The following is a 16,552-nucleotide window of genomic DNA, read 5'->3' as shown; positions in this document are numbered from 1 at the left end:
CAAAGAGGAGAACTCTTTTATGTCGTGAGTCCTCCCCTCTAAATGCGATGCATTTTGCACCTTCAGATCTGGGTCTGTCACCTTTCTTAAAGGGGGCTTACCTGCAGCGTGTCCCTGTTTGAGAAAGCCTCGAAGTGACTCAGGTACTGTCCTCTCTCTGCCCGCTGCCCAGTGAGTTGGAAGGGCATTGACTGGGCTCCGCTTTTTCTGTGCATCTTTGGATAGAATTTTGTGCTGATGCAGCGGAGGGGTGTCTGATCTTGTTGTAATACACAGGGATGGCCACAAGAGGGAAGAAGTATTCCACAATGTTGCCTTACAACCTCCATCCATAAAACTTTTATTTAAATAATAATATACGTAAAAACGATAGATGCCATTAAGTGCTATAAAATGAAGGCTCTCTTTTTATAGGCACATAAGTGTAGAAGTCTGACAAATTTCAGGGTGTATCCATATTACGGTGTCTAGGGCCATGTGATTTTGGGGAGGGGAGGGTGGTTCCTGGTGGCAGTGAGGGGACATTTGTAGCCAAGGAGCCTACCTGTTCTGTTCCCAGCCCATCTCTCCAGAGGTACCCCCCCCCCCCCACGCTATACTCCAGCCTTCCCACTTTGTCTGGGAATGCAAAGCCGTGCCTCACGGGGCTCAGACGCAAATCCAGTTTCATTTCCAGCACTGAGCCACCGTCAGGGCTCCAGCCCCTTTCCCCGTAGAGTTCCTGAGCCCCAGTGTGAATCCTAGGATGTGTGGCTGGAGGAGAGAGAAGCAGAGAGTGGGGGACAGCCATCGGGAGTCTTGAGCTGTCCAGTCTGCTCTGCTCTGCGTTCACCTTGGATTTACGACAAGTCACTGCAGTCCAAGCTGAGCGGGAGACTCTGAGGGCCATCCAAAGACGAGGACAATGGAGCCCTTCCCATGCCAAGTTCAGAAGCTGCATGGGGAGACAGATAATTAACATTCACCATTTATGGAGCATTGACTATGTCTGAGCAGATGTGCTAACTTACCAAGTATGTGCGCTTAAGATTCCCATTTTACAGGTGAGTAAAGTGAGGCTCAGAGAGGTTAAGTGATTTGCCCTAGGTCACTAGCTAATGAGTGGCAAAGCTGAGATTCAAACCCAGGCTGGTCTGACCCCAGAGGCAGAGACCCAACCTGTAGCCAAGAGGCCATCCGCACAGGGCCGGGTGTCCCGCTGGGTACCACTAGGGGGCGGCGTGGAGGCTCACGGTGTTCCTCCCCTCCCGGTGCTCACGGTTTATCTACCATCCTCCTCTCTTCCCCACGCTAGGAAATCACCCCTGGCCAGCTGAGTCTGGAGGACCTGTTGGAGATGACGGATGAGCAGGTGTGTGAGACCGTGGAGAAATACGGAGCCAACCGGGAGGAGTGTGCCCGCCTCAACGCCTCCCTCTCCTGCCTGCGGAAGGTCCACATGTCAGGTGAGCGGGCAGGGGGCTGGAGACTGGTCCCCAACTCGTCTGCCGCCTTCTTCCAGATTCCTGTGCCCGCAGCTGCAGGCCAGGCCGAGACGGAGTCGCCTTTGGCTGGTAAACGCCGCTCATGAGCAGAGGGAGGAGGAGCCTGGAATCTGGATGTTGGAAGAAGTGGTCAGGGCAGCTCCTGAGAACTGGTGCCCGAGGGAGACCTTCTGAGGTTGTAGGGCGTTTGGTTCTGGATAATCAGGGTCCCGATACAGAAATACTGGGTGTGCGTAGGAGACCAGTGGCTTTTTACCGCAGATGTTCTGAAGTGCCTTTGTATTTTGGGTCAACATCTAACTTCTTATTTTTTACATAAACAATATATAGCCACGTAAAATAAATCAGAAAATAGATTAGCAAAAATAAAATAATACCCTAAGCCCCATCCTCTAGGGGCCTGCTGTTGTCATTTTGGTATAACTTTTGGTATAATTCTTCTGGACAAATACATATGTGTATACTTTCTTTAAAGAATAGAATTAGGATTATCCATACATATTATTTGGAGACTTAATTTTTTTTCCATCTCACAAAATAACCTCTGTGACTTGTTTTATCAGTTTGGGGTTCAAATATATTGTCATCTTTCTTTGCCCTTTCCCCTGAATTACTCAAACTCTCGTTTGCCTTTGTGAGCAGGACATCAAGTGAAATAGGCCATTGGCCCACATTGCATGCCTCTCTCTTTATATTCTTTCTTGGCAGCAGACCCTAATCAAAGCTAGAGTCCACGTCAAATGGGACTTTGAGTTGGGGCCTGTCCTGTCATTGGAGGATGCTTAGTAGCATCTCTGGCCTCCACCTACCAGTAGCCACCAATAACATCCCCCCTAAACGTGACAAACAGAAGTGTCTCTGGATATTTCCAAATGTTCCCTGTGGGGGCGGAATCACCTCTGATTGACTAGTTATAAAGGTCATGACATTCCTTACTCTAGTACAATGCTGTTGACTCACCTAACATTTGTGTGGCTAAGAGGGGCCTCTCCGTCACTCGGGACAGACAAAACCTCTTCAGAGAGATTCCTCTCTCTGCCCACAGTGAGAAGCCGCTGGCAGCTTCCCTCCTTTAAAAAATTGCACCGAGTCACAATGTTAAATCATAAACATCTTCCTTTGTCAATAAACGTGTTTTCCTCCTCATTTTGAATGCCTGAATACTGCAGCCATTTGTTCAACCAGTCTCCTATTTTTCAAAATTTAGGTTGTATCCATATTTTCCTGTTATAAGCAGTGAACAGCTTTGGGCATCTTGGGGAACATCCATGGTTATTCCGTTAGTGGGAATTCATAGATGTGCGGTTCCTGCAGCAAAGAGTTTACGTATTTTAAGACTTCAGTGAATGCTGCCATATCGCTTTCCAGAAAGTTCATATGGATTTGTGCCTCTCCCCCTCCCCCACCTCTTGCAATGATGAGAGGGAGCAGTGGAGGTCTGGCTCTTCACTCCTTTTCTGGGTTCACAGCTTCCCATCAGAGTTGTGTTACTGAGTTTGGCGAAGTCCTTAAAAGTGGAGCTGGCCTCCCGTTCCGCCTTAGAGAGGCGTTTATGTCACCCCTCCGTGGGCCGAGCAGTCATCCTTGGTGACATCCTGGGCTGGGTGAGACCTTGAGAGGGCCTCTCCTCTGGAGTTTTTCAAACTGTTTTGATCAAGACTCACAGAGATACAGTTTATCTTGCACCCCCCACACCTATTGCACACACAGCTGCAATGAGTTTCATGAAACAATGCTCTTTCTTACCAGGCGTGATATTTTACATTCTTCTCTATCTTATTCTCAATAATTTACCAAGCGCCGCTGATCTCCACCTGGGCTCGCCTCCAACCCTTTCCAGGCGGCTGCGATTCTGTCCACAGTGTCCTGCCTCTGATGCCAACCTTAGAGCCACCGGGTCCTTGAGAGCAGTGGCCGTGTGCTGCGCTTTGCCCGATTCCTCCAGCTCTTAGCGCCGAGGCCAGCGTGGAGAGAAGCTCAGCTCGGTGCAGGATTGTCCCCTCGGCACTGAGGTTTCTTAGTCTCATACTTCACTTCTGCTCTTCCCATGGGTAGCTGTGCCACCTCTCCCATTTGAATTTTCGTTTTAACCTTTTATGGAGAGTGATTTATTTTTTATGGATGCCTCTTTCAACCAAGGAAAAATTCCCTACAATTCAAACAGTGGATATTTCTTTGGGCAGTTAGAATTGCAATTCAGAGGACACACATGCAGGTAGAAACCCAAAACGTGTTCCGATTACAGGAGGGGGTCTTAGGGTTTCTATGAGAAAAAGGAAGGATGAGGTGGTTGTATGAAAGAAGGGTTCTTTGGTGCTGGATAAGGTAAGGCTGGCTTGTACTTCATGGATTGGCTTGAGATTCAGTTATCAGGCAAAAGGCTAGACTGTCCTTCATTGATTGGTTAGCGATTTGGTCCTTAGCAAAGTCCAATTTCATCAGTCCTTCCACACAGGGTATTCTTGTGCTTACTGACTTCTTGGGATGTTGGCGGTTTAGTCCAGCTTGGAAGATGAAGATTTGCAAGATAATTCCTCTGAAATGGCTGCTCTGGCTCTATTTTAGTATGGCTCCACTCAGATCATCTTTCACACCCCTCTCCCGCACCAGACCCTACACTGCAAGAGGGCAGGGGCGGCCCCTGGTTCTGCTCACCGTTCCGTTCCCAGCTCAGCATTGGCACATGGGAGTGACTCAAGAAATGTTTCTGAATCAGTCACCTCCCCCCCGTGTGGAGCCCGTGAAACTCACCAGGGGCTGAACATACATAGTCTCTCTCAGCGAATGCAAAGTGACTCAGGGTTTGGCTTCTATTTGGAACCTCATTGTTCACATCTCCCCCTCAGGCCCTAAATAGCAGATAAATCTACTAGTTACTTAGGGTTTCCTGGGCCAGGCGTGGATTTCGCATCTTAGTATTCACCCCTCTGCCTGGCGTTCCCTTCCCCCTTTGTCCGCCTGGTGCATCCCAGCTCACCGCAGGCCCAGCTCCTGCCTCAAGGGCCCTGCACTTTGTTGAATGAATGAATGAATGTATGCCTCTTTCACCAACTGGTCATGCCTTATAGTGATTGGCGGTTTCCCTGTCTTGCTCCCTCAATGGACTGTGACCTCTGGGAGGGCGGGCTCAGTATGCTGCCATGCGCTCCTCCCCCAGGTTATTGTTGAAGAAAGCGCCGGAGAGCGCGGGACGTGCTTGTGACTGATCTCCACCAGGGGGAAGCAGTGAGCCATCCTTGGAGGATCCTTCTTGTGTTAAATTCTCTTCTTCCCTCCAAAATTATCATTGGTTCCTTGAAGCTTCTAAGTGTCTTGGGAGCTGGATGGTTCCATCACTGCCTGCCGTTTGTCTTAACCAGAAATGTTATCCCAAAGTAGGGATCAAACTAGTCTTTCCCACTAGACTTTTGCTTCTTGAGGGTCATACGATATTTATTCACCTTGGTATCCCCAGCTCTCAGCTAGGAAGCTGGAGGCTCCCCCAGTGATGAAATCAGATATTTTAAATTCTAGTGTGTAGTGGGGAGGCAACGTGTGTTTGTTAAATGACTGAAGGAATATAAGTTGTGTTGAGAAATTCATGGAAACCAAGCATATGGAGTAAGGAAGCTTAATGCCTGGCCAAGAATCTGTGTAATCTCTGCCTCTCTGTCTCGCCCTCCGTCCCTCCCTCCATCTCTCTCTCTCTCTTTCTTAGAGGATAGGGGCAGCTTTATTTTCAAGTTGTGACTCTAATTAGTTCTCTCCTTGGGTTTTGGGGATATCTCTATTTCCCAGTGCCCAAGGAACCCCAAAGAAAGGAAAGCTTAACCCTTTCTTCTCTTCTCGCAGCTTGTTAGATCCGCCTTAGCCTGAAACCAAGGAACACTCAGTCATCCCTCAACAAGCCCAAGGGACCCCAAAGCCAGGATTTGGGCTGTGAAACCAAAAAACGTTTGTTCACTCATTCAACAGAATTTATTGGATGTCTACTATATGCCAGGCACTGTTCTAGTCTCTGAAAATGCTTAGATGTCTGTCCTCGTGGAGTTTACATTCTAGTAGGAGACAGACGATAAATTATAATCAGAATCAGCATGTACATTTTATAGTGTGTTAGAATAAATGGGGTGGAAAAAAAGTGGAGCAGGCTAAGGGGGGTCAGTTCTCGTGTTAAACAGAGTGGTCAGGGCAAGCCTCCATCCTTTTCAGTTCTCCTGCTTTCTCCTTCTCAGTCCTTAATTGTTTGCTGAGAGTATGGAATCTGGAGTCAGACCAACTCAGGTTCAAGTTCTGGGTCTGCCACGTATTAGCTGTGCGATTTTGAGTAAGGTATCTCCTGATGCTGAGCTTAGTTTCCTAAGCAGTAGGGTGGAGATGATGATCATTTCCACCCTGTTGGTCTTTGGGAGGATTGCATGAGATGATGCAGGCCAAGCACACAACCTGGCCTGGATTGGGTACATGATAACTCTGTGTTACTATTATTGTCAGCAGCAGCAGCAGTACCATCCTTGCCTCCATCCTACAACCATCACCACCATTCCTACTCCAGTTTCTACCGTCACTACCACCATCACCACCATCATCACTACAATCACCATCACTGCTACCATCCCCATCATCTCCATCACCACCATCACCACCACCACCATCATCATCATCACCATCACCGCTACCACCATCACCATCACCACTATCACCATCACCATCACCGCCATCATCATCATCACCACCACCGCTACCACCATCACCATCACCACTATCACCATCACCATCACCGCCATCATCATCATCACCACCACCATTACGACCATCACCATCACCACTATCACCATCATTACCAACATCACCACCATCACCATCACCACCAGCATCATCACCACTGTCACCATCAGCATCCCCTCACCACCACCATCACCACTATTGCCAGTGTCCTTGAGTCTTTCTCTGCCCCCAACTCATTTTCCTCTACCTCTTTCCATCCTCCTCTCTTTTTTTCTCCAAAGGACCCCTGACCTTCAGTTTTCTAATTTGGCTCTCTAATTCTTTGTTTCTCTTGATTTCTCTTCCCTCTGAGCTTCTGTCTCCCTCAACACTGCTGCTTCTTTAGAACCTATTTCCCCACTCTTTCTGGCTTGATTGTTCTCTAGAGGTGGCCCACTTTGCCCTGGCCAAAAAAATTAAAGCAGAAGCCCAAGCAATTTTTCCATGGCACACAGCCCCACCGTCCCTCTGTGGTCACTACAGAGCTGAGGTCCTAGGGTGAAATGGATTTGGCTGCTGGAAGAGCGTGGTCTTGCCATTCCTCCTAGCTGAGACTGGAGACCTCTGCCTGAGACTGGAGACCTCAGGTCTGGAGACAACAGGCGCCCTTCCTGAACTTTCCTCTCCTTGGTCACAGCTGCCTTATCAGAGGAGAGCCTGGGGGCACGTGGCTCAGAAATCGGGGTGCTGTTGCTGTGGCTTTCTCTTTTCTGATGTTTCCTCTTTCCTTCTGCTCTTCTTCTTGGCCTTTTGCTTGTTTTCAGCCTAATAATGTGTGGTCACTGTCCCAAGGAAAAACCCAGGTTCCAGATAGTGGAAGACCTTGTTTCCTCCTTCCTTTCCTTCCCTTCTCTCCTCCCATATATATATATCATCGCTCACTACACCTCTGGCACTGTGCTGGGTTCCAGGGCTTTGGGGTGGAGCTGAGACCTAAAGCTGGAGGAGGAGTTCTCCGAATGCCTGGGAGGTGGCGGGAGCACTCAGTGACTCGGGAGGAGGGAGCACGCAGAGGTGCCTTGCAGCAGGAGGGAGCGTGGAGCATTTCAGGCACGGAGAGACCAGTGTGGCTGGCCTGCTGCGAAGGCTGGGGAGAGCTGTGGGAGCTGGGGTCAGACGGGTGGGCAGGGCCAGCCCCCGTGCCCGACCGTGGCCGGGAGGAGCCTGCAATGGATAAACACTTGCCCAGTGTTCAAATACCTGCGCTGGCTGCGGATTAGGCAGGGGGCTTACAGCGAGATGCCTGGAAGTGCAAGACGAGGCTCAGGGGGCCATCCAGTCAGAGAGAGGAGGCCGGGGTGCCGCTGGCAGACAGCTGCCCCTGCACCCTGCAGCCTCCGGGGGGCTTGCTCTGCTGTGCCCCCTCCAGCACCTCCTCCTGAGTGTCCAGGGGAAACTGGCAGCCAAGAGACAAACAGGATGCAAAGTGGCCCTGAAATAGGACAGCCTCACATGCTCTCTGCTTCTTCCCAGTTGAGGCATGGAATGGAGCCCACCAGAACCCCGCCTTCCCCTGTAGCCTTCCTTTGACTAGAACAAAGAGGAGAGCGGGCTTGATTGCCCTATTGTTCCAGTTGCTTCTAACTTTGGGAGGGCCTGTGGCAGAGGAAGAGCCGCCCCTCCCAGAGCCCACAGTGTCTGGTGTGTACGTTGTCCAGCCTTCCTGTCCTGTGGGTCAGGAATCCCTTGCACAGATGTGGCACTGTGTTAGGACTCTCGGTTGCAAGTGACAGAAACCTAACGCAACCACACTTGTGCACAAATGGCTCATTCATTCGCTCTGCGGATACTGACCGAACTTCCTCTGTTGTGGTCAATGTGGGGGACTAGGGACATAGTGGTGGGTTCCTGTCCTCATGGATCTTGTGTTCTGGACCTGTACTGACCAATAGGGCGGCCACTAGACTCATGTGGCAAGTCAAACTTATATTCATAAAATGAAATAAAATGAAAAATGCACTTCTTCAGTCGCACTAGCCACATTTCCAGTGGTCCGTGGCCATGTGCGTCTGGTGGCTGCCCTGTTGGGACGACACAGTTTTAGGACATTTCCATCATCACAGAAGGTTCCGTGGGACAGCGCCGCTCTAAAATATATTGAGAGGAACAATAAATGGAAAAAATATCAAATGGCGATCAGTTTTATGCAGAGAATTAAAATAGAGTGACGTGATAATGACGAGCTGGCCAGCTCTGATGGGCGGTCACAGTGGGTGTGTCAGTCAGGGTTCTCCCAGAGAAGCAGAATCAGGAGGGTAGATACAGTAAGAGATTTATTATGAGAAATTGGCTCATGCAGTTGCGGAGGCTGGCTGGGCAGGTCTGGAGTCCGGGGGGCAGCCACCAGGAGGGGCGGGAGCTCTTGGGCGGAACTTTTCCTCCTCAGGGATGTCCCAGTTCTGCTCTGAAGGCCTTTCCAGGGACTGACTCAGGCCCACTCAGATGCTGGGGGACCATCTCCCTACTTAAAGACAACTCCTGATAGACGTAATTACATCTACAAACATCTTCACAGCAGCACCTGCACTAGGGTTTGGTTGAATAACTGGGGACTGTGGCTTAGCCAAGTTGACACATCAAAGCCATCGCCACAGCGGGCCTCTCTGGGGAGGTGACACATAGCCAGGACTTAAATGACAAGAAGGTACCAGACATGAGGAGAATGGGGGAAGAACATTTTGAGCAGAAAAAGTGGGTCCTGCAAATCTCTAAAGCACTTTGAAGAAGCAGAAAGAAGGCCCATGGGGCAGACCCAGGGGGTGTGTTCTGGTGACCCGTCGCCATGTAACAGTCCACTCCAAAACTTAGTGGCTTGAAACGACACCTACTTGGCTGTCTCTCGTGATTCCCTGGGTTGGCTGGGCTCAGCTGGGTACTTTGGTTCCGTGTGTTTTGGCTTGACTGGGTAGGAACTTTCAAGATGGCGCAGCCCAAGGATGACTGTTGGCGCTGGTTCTTGGGTGGGAGTTGAGGCTGGGCTGTGTCCTGGGGTGCCCACATGTTGCCTTTCCATGTGTCTTGGGCTTCTTACAGTGGGAGTGAGCATTCCAAGAGGGAGCAAAGGGAAGCTGCCAGTTGTCGGAGAAGCTGTTCTGGAACATGTATAATATTGCTTCTGCTGGTAACTGTTATCAGCGAAGGGTCAATTGGGGATTGGTGCCACCGTGAGTGTAAGGGAGAGAAGAATTTATTATAGCAGACTTAGGCTGTAAGAGGAGCTGGGGGAGTGGAAGTTCAGAGGGGAAACTGAGGCTTCAGAGAAAGATCCCTAACCTGCCCCGATATGGGTAAGCAGCCTGGGTTGCTGGGGACATCCGGAAGCCAGCATGTCCCGCTGTTGCAGGGGAACCATGAGGCGGCCCTGGCGTAGATGCCTGTGGAAGGTTATTGGTCCTTTGGAGTCATTGCTTCTGTGACTTTGCAGGGAGGGGTCTGGCGGTGGACCTGAGGTCACTGTCGGGCACCAGGGCCCACTGTCAGGAAGGAGAGTTGGCCATGGAGCGGGGAAGAAGGAAGAGAAACTAGACCTGTACCTCTGCACCTGTCTCGCCTTGCCCCAACCCATGTCGCCCTTCAAAGAGTGATGGCTGCCGCTTCACTTTTGTCTCCCAAATTTTGTACAAGTTCACTTTGGCCAGCTCTAACCTGGAACCGCAGGGAGAACGGCATTCTGGAAACGTGGGTGCCACCGTAGCCAAGCTGACAATGGGCTGGTGCCGCACAGGCAGCAGGTAGAACATGGGGGCGGAGACGCAGGCAGGGACCAGCCCCTGAGGAGCCTCGGAGCCAGCCCAGGAAGCTGGGGTGTCCTGGAAGCAGAACAGGAAGCTGTTGGAGGACTTTTAAGAAGGGAATCATCTTGATTCGATTTCACTGAACCCCTAAGGCAAGGATGGATGGATCTGGTTTCAGAAACAGTTCCATCCTTCCATCTCTCTCCCCTAGTTCTGCTTCCCTTGGGACTGGCCTCAACTTTCTTTGTCTATTGAACTCTGCCTTACTTTCCTCATCTGTAAAATGGGGACGTGGATAGTATCTTCCTCATGGAATCGTTGCAAGAAAAGAGATGAGTTCATATAAACAAACAGCCCGATGTCTGGCAAATTGAGTGCTTAACACACGTTGGCTAAGATTATCTTTATTATTTTTTTTAAGTCAGTTTCCCCTCTATCTGCTCCCTCCCCAGCTGAATCTGAAACAAGATATTCTTCCCACAAAGCCTCTGGCTGCTGGGGGGGCGGGGGAGGACCTTCTTCCCCAGCCTTGTCTCACAGCCACAGGAGCAGAGCCGCTCTTGAGACAGCTGGCCGCCACTTCCTCTTTCTTGCAGGTGCCCTGCCGCTTCCTGCAGTCAGCAGCGGCTTTTGTAGAAGGTCCCCCCATGAGAACTAAGAGAACCGGCTCCCGGCCGCTGTCACCTCTGACCTGCGCCATGGTCACTCCCTCCCTTTATTCCTGGCGCCCAGCAGGTGCTGAGCAGAACTGGGCACAGAACTGACGCTCAACTTGCACAGTTTGCATGGGCTGAACTGTTTGAAGATCGTGGGTTCCGTGTGCACTGTGCCAGCTGAGTTGAGTCAGACCCAAAGGGACCGTTACATCTTAGGATCAGATCCCAGCTCCTTCCCCCAGGCTCCTGATCGGGTCCCTGTCCGTCTCCTGATGTCTTCACTAGTTCATCACGTCTAGCTACACTGACCTTCTTGCTTTCCTTTGAAAGGCCTGCCTCAGGACCTTTGCACAGGTCATTCTTTCTGCCTGGAATGCACTGCCCCAGTCTTCCCCGGGTGGTTCCTGGTCATTTTGGTCTTGGCTCAAATGCCACCTTCTTAGAGAGCCCCACTCCATCTCAGTCACTCACTCATTACTGTTTTCTTTGTGGTCCCTGTCACGTCTAAAATGATGTTGTTTACTTGTTTCTCTACCACTTCTCACCACAACAGTGGTTCTCAGACCTGACGGTGGGTCAGAATCCCCCGTGGGGCTCCACCCCCAGACTTCCTGTTTCACCTGGTCCGGGGCAGCACCCAGGGATCTGCATTTTTAACAAGTTCCCAGGTGATGCTGATGCTGCTGGTTTGGGGGCTGCACTTGAGAACCACTGCGCCAGAATTGTCCCAGAGCCTGGCTCAGAATTGGAGGGTAAAAAGCAGTCACCGAATGACTGAATGACCGACGGCTGTCTGCAATCATAGTGACAGCAGATGCTGATTGAGCTCTTCCTGGGCCCATCGCTGTGCTGGATAATTGACAAGCAGCGCTGGCTTATTTAATCCTTTCACAGCCTCATGAGGTCCATATGATTATTATTTCTATTTTCTGGCAAGGAAACTGGCTCAGAGAGGTAGGCTCCTTGCTCTGGGTCACACAGCAACCGAGTATCAGAGGCAGGATTTGAACCCAGGTCAGTGTGAGTCCTGTAAAGCCAAGGCTCTGTCGATCAGAGAGGGGTGGGGACGGCTTCTCCCTGCGCGCTGGGTGGCCCCTGTCTTCCCATTTGTTCAACTTGACTGGGCAGCCCATTGGGGGTTCGCTTAAACTAGAGCTGGGAGAGAAAGGAATTCTCTAAAGGCTGTGCGTAAAAGCCACGTGACGACAACACTGCGCCTTCTCGGAGCACCTCCCGTTTGAGGAAGCCGCTGCCAGCGGATGACCTCACTGGATCCTCCCAATCGTGCGAGGGGTGGGCAGGCCGGGGTGGGCGCCCATTTCACAGGCGGGAACACTGAGGCCAGGGCAAGGCCACGTTGACTTGCCCCGAGTCCCCCAGAGCTGGGGTTGGAACCGCAGCGTCCTGTTCCCAATCCTCGGGGCAGAGCCCTCTGTACCGTGGGGGTGCGGGGATGTGGGGTGGCCACGTTTCGCCTCCAGGTTGAATCCAGAGCTGCAGAGCGGGCCCCGCCCTAAGGGGGTGTGGCTGGGAAAGGTCAGAGGTCCCTGGAGCCGCTTCCCTGGCGGGGTGGAGTCTGTGCCTTTCTCAGTCTCTGCGGGAGGGGAGGCGTCCTCGGGACCCTGAACCTGTCTGCAGATTCGGGGCCGTGTGCACAAGGCGGGCGGGAGGCCGGGAGGATGAGCACAGTGTCGTGATGGTGTTAATATTCGGACCCAAACTGGTTTTCCCTCCCGCTCGAATGTCCCCATGCTGTGACAGCACTGCTGGAAACCGGGAGACGGTCCGGTTCATCACGGTCCTGCTTTTCACTCCGGTGTCCTTTTGAGTTAATTATTTTCCTGATTTCCCACTTAGAGTTGGGAATGAGAAGTTCCCAGGCCCTGGTTTGGGGAAGGGGGAACAAATAGACAGTGTTTTGACCGAATTTGCTTGTTACTTAGCGTTTTAAACATAGACATATAGAAAAAAAGCCTAGAAGGAAATACGCTGGGATATTTCACATAGTTTGTGGGTTAGGGTGAGTATTAGTTCTCTTTTGCTTGTCTGCATTTTCCATCTTCTGGGCCAGAACCAAGTAGTTGTGTGACTTACATGAAAATAATTTGAAGGAAAACTCCTCCTCGAACCCAGTCTATTTACGTTGTTCGGTACCCCTTGTAATGTGTTCCTCCTGGCTGCTGGTGCCTAGTGGGGCTGGATGCTCAGACCTGCCATCGTTGGTGATATCCTCATTGATTAAACCCTCTTTGTAGCTGTTCAAAAGGGAATACCTCCTGGGCTGCATCTTCCGGAAGTAAACCTTCCCATGACTTAGATAGACAACTCCTGATGATGCCTCAAAAGGCAACTTAAATGCCACCTCTCCCAGGAAGCCTTCCTGGATTGCCCCCACTCCAATCTTGTGTTATTCATCTGGCAGTTATCTTGTAGTTGTTTCAATGTATAAATCTCCCATATCAGATCATAAATTCCTAGATAGCAGGAGCCGTGGCTTAGTAACAACAAAAATAATAACAATAAGTTATTAAAAGCCTACTGTCCTAAGCTGGTTTTAAGTATAACTTAGCTCAATCTTCAGAGCTTCCCCAGGAGGTAGGGCCTGTTGGAGTCCCCAGTTTTCAGATAAGAGAACAGAACTGCAGGCAGGTGAACTTGGTGATTCAAGGTCACGTGGCCAGTAAATTGCAGGGCGCCAGGACTCCAGTTTGGGCTGAGCACGCGCTCCGGACGCAGTGCTTCTTTCGTTTCCTATGAAGCATGTAGCACAGTCCGCTGCAAAAGTCCCGCTGGCTGAATTAACAAATAAATGAACTGTCGTAATGTGATCCTGGGAATGATGCCCTTGGAGGGGAAGGTTGAAGCATTTTTAGATTTGCCGCAGGCGAGAGAAGCGAGAGGAAGACAGTTGCTGTCTGTAGACCGGTGCTGGGCTTGCGCGGCGGAGAAGACAAGCGGATAAGGAGAGAGAATTCTCCCTAAAACAGGAGGCGGCAGCCCCCAGCCCACCCGCCAGATTCGGCCCTCTGCCTCCTTTTGTCAATAAAGTTTTATTGGGACACCACCACGCCCCTTTCTTCATCTCGTCTACGGCTGTTTTTACACAACAGCAGAACTGAGTGAAGCGACAGATCGTACGGCCCAGAAAGCCTCAAATATTTACTGTCTGGCTTTTTACAGAAAAAGTTTGCTAATTAACCCTTGTTGTAAAAGGCCAAGCAAGAAATAGAGTGTTAGCTAAAACAAACGCACACGTGCTCTAAACCAGGAGACATCTGTCTGATATAGCAAAGAACCTTCTTTGGGAGGAGGGACGTAAGTCCATGATGAGGTTGAGTGACGCTGTCCGTGGAGAACTCTGTGGTGAGGATGAATTACTGTTTGCACAGGGATACAGCATTTGCATGGAGCTGCCATTTATCCAGCACTTACTATACAGAGTGCTCAGGGGAAGGAAGAAAGGGCAGGAAGGATGGATGTGCCCAGAGAGGTTAAGTAACTTGCCCAGGGTCACACAGCAAGTACATGGTTTAGCCTGCACTCAATCCTGCGCCATTGTCACCTAAACACCTGCTTTCATTATGTAGTGTCCTTCATGCCAACTTTTCTTGTCTGGTTCCCAGCAGACTGTGAGTTCTTTGGGGGTGGGGAACGTATCTCCTCATGTCTGGAGAGTGCCCTCGGAGAGTCACTCTCATTTCGGGGTCTGTGGTTCTCTTTGGGCGAACGTGTCCCACCATCCCAATGGGGTTCTGGATGTGGGGGTGCCTCTTGCTCCAGGTGTCCCTACTGACCTCACCCCTCACTTGGAAAAGGACACTCAGCATGGCCTCTCCCCCAGTCGCAAAAGACCCACGGCAGTCCTGCCCTGGGCAACGGAGCTCCGTTTAGCTCCATCATCTGAACCTTTTCTTTCTTCAGCACTTTTGTTTTTCCCTGCTCCGCCTGGTACTTTGTGGAGGAGAAGTAAGGCAGGCCAGCTTTGTACTCGGATCCCGGGACGTCCTTGGCGACTGGAGCTGACATTCTTCAAGCTCTGCCTTCTGAAGACCTTCTGCCTTCATCGTCAGGGAGCGCGGAGGGACGAGGGGCAGGGATGTATTTTCGCTTTAACCCTGGGCTCCTTGCTCCAAAGAGTTAGGGTCACATAGCTGCTTGGCTGCAAACCCTTGGATGCTTTTTCCTCCCGGTATTTGTTGCCTTGGACACCATCCCACTGGCGCCCCTTCTTGATGCTTCTTGATGGCCGCCAGGAGGCGCTGCTTGATAATCTTCTTTTAGCTGAGAAGCCAAAGAATTTGCTTAAGGACCACGGAAAAAGATCTGCATGAACGTGCCGACTGGAAGGAACCTCAGCTTAAGCATCTGAACTTTCAGATGAGGAAAAACTGAGTCGCAAAGAGGAGAAAGGCTTGACGCAGCTCTGGCAGGGAGCAAGTGTGGGCCCGACGCTGTGTTCTGGACCGAGCATTCCTGGCGGGCTGAAAACTGGGGGCGGGGGGACCTTTAGTCTCTCTTCCTGGCTGGCCTCCAGCAAGCTGCACAGCCTTGGAGCAGGACCACGCTTCCTGCCCACCTCCAGTCTGCTCAGACCGCTCTCGCGGCCGCTAACCCTCCTGTGGCGCTCATGTCATTGAAGATCTCGCCTCTGTCCCCCTGCCACACTGCAAGACCAATTAAGAGAGGAAAATGAGCTGTGAAGAGGAAACCTTGAAATGCAGGCTCCAAACAATAACTAATGGAGATGCTTTGAAGGGACTACGGTTTCATTCCCTTGGGAGACCTCTGGAAAGAGCTTGGGGCTAGATTTGGGGTTCTGCCAGCCGTGCAGGAGCCCCCCTGGCAGCTGTCAGTAGAATGGCTGAGAAGAGAAGCAGTAGGGCTCGCCTCCACTGAAACATGTCTTAGCCTTTGTCACATGCCCGTCATTGGAGCATGTAGATAAAAAAAGACACGGGCCTCAGTGGGCAAGGGCCTGAGCTCCTGGATTCTTCCTCTGGCTGGCCTGGTCAGTTTGTGGCGTAGTCAGGAGAGCGTGTGGGTTCTGAGCCTGGCATGTGAGTCCTGGTGGCACCACTGGGCCATGGTGAACCTGGGCCAACCCCTTCCCCATCAGAGCCCCAGGCTTTGAAACAGGCATAAAAATACCTAACCATAGTGAGATAAACCCCTCCCTCTGGGGCTGCCTCCCCCATTGGAGCAGGCCCTTCCTTTGGGTCCACTGGCTGGAGTGAGTTGGATAGCTCATGACCCAAATGATGGGCTGAGCCAAAGCTTTCTCTCTCTGTCCCCTCCTGCCCCCAGCCTGCTTCCAGAAGGCAGATTCCCTGGGAGCAGGATGGTCACGGGGCCACAGAGCTGGTGAAGCCCGCTCCGTGATGGCTATGGGCAGCTGAGGGTTTTGCCAGGACTTTGGTCAAGTCTCTGGAGTGGACAGAGCTAATGGCCCATGCGTGGGGGACAGGGCAACCCTTTGAGTATTTTGGAGCAGAAAAAAGGTAACAACCAATCACAGTCTTCCTTTGACATCTTTGAGAAGTTGGAAAAGTTCCCATAGTCTTTTCTAGAACCAGACTATATTTCTAGACTGTATTTATTTCCCCAAAGTGAGCAAGCTTCGAGACTACAGGGCTTTTAGGCAGGGAGTCTGTACGTTTCCATGTGGTGCTTCCTTGCTGCAGGCTGTGTGAGGGCTGTGAGCCACGGGAGCCGTGCTGAAGATCAACCATCACTGTCTGTTAACGCCATCGGCGTCAGGTCAGCAGATCTCAGCCCTGGGTAGAGGGTTTTTTGGGGGTCTCCAATGACAGCATGTAAAGGGCTAGCTCAGGATTTCTCAGCACTGTTGACATTTGGGGATGGATAATTCTTTGTGGTGGGGGCTGTGCCGTGCATTGTCGGGTGTTTAGCAGCATCCCTGGCCTCCTCCCAC

The 16,552-nt window shown here is 51.3% G+C and overlaps 1 protein-coding gene across 1 annotated transcript in view; it reads left to right on the top strand.

The window, feature by feature from the left end:
- The window catches only part of KSR2 (kinase suppressor of ras 2), a 373,230-nt gene that overhangs the window by 68,953 nt on the left and 287,725 nt on the right, over window positions 1-16,552 (top strand). The window contains exon 3 of the mRNA XM_070516151.1: window positions 1,295-1,445. Coding sequence (XP_070372252.1) covers window positions 1,295-1,445 — 151 coding nt within the window. The remainder of the gene's footprint in view (window positions 1-1,294; window positions 1,446-16,552) is intronic.

Source organism: Equus asinus, chromosome 8 (genome assembly GCF_041296235.1).
Source record: "Equus asinus isolate D_3611 breed Donkey chromosome 8, EquAss-T2T_v2, whole genome shotgun sequence".
Taxonomy (NCBI): domain Eukaryota; kingdom Metazoa; phylum Chordata; class Mammalia; order Perissodactyla; family Equidae; genus Equus; species Equus asinus.
The sequence above is the reverse complement of the archived record's forward strand: the minus strand, read 5'-3'. Positions and strand labels throughout refer to the sequence as shown.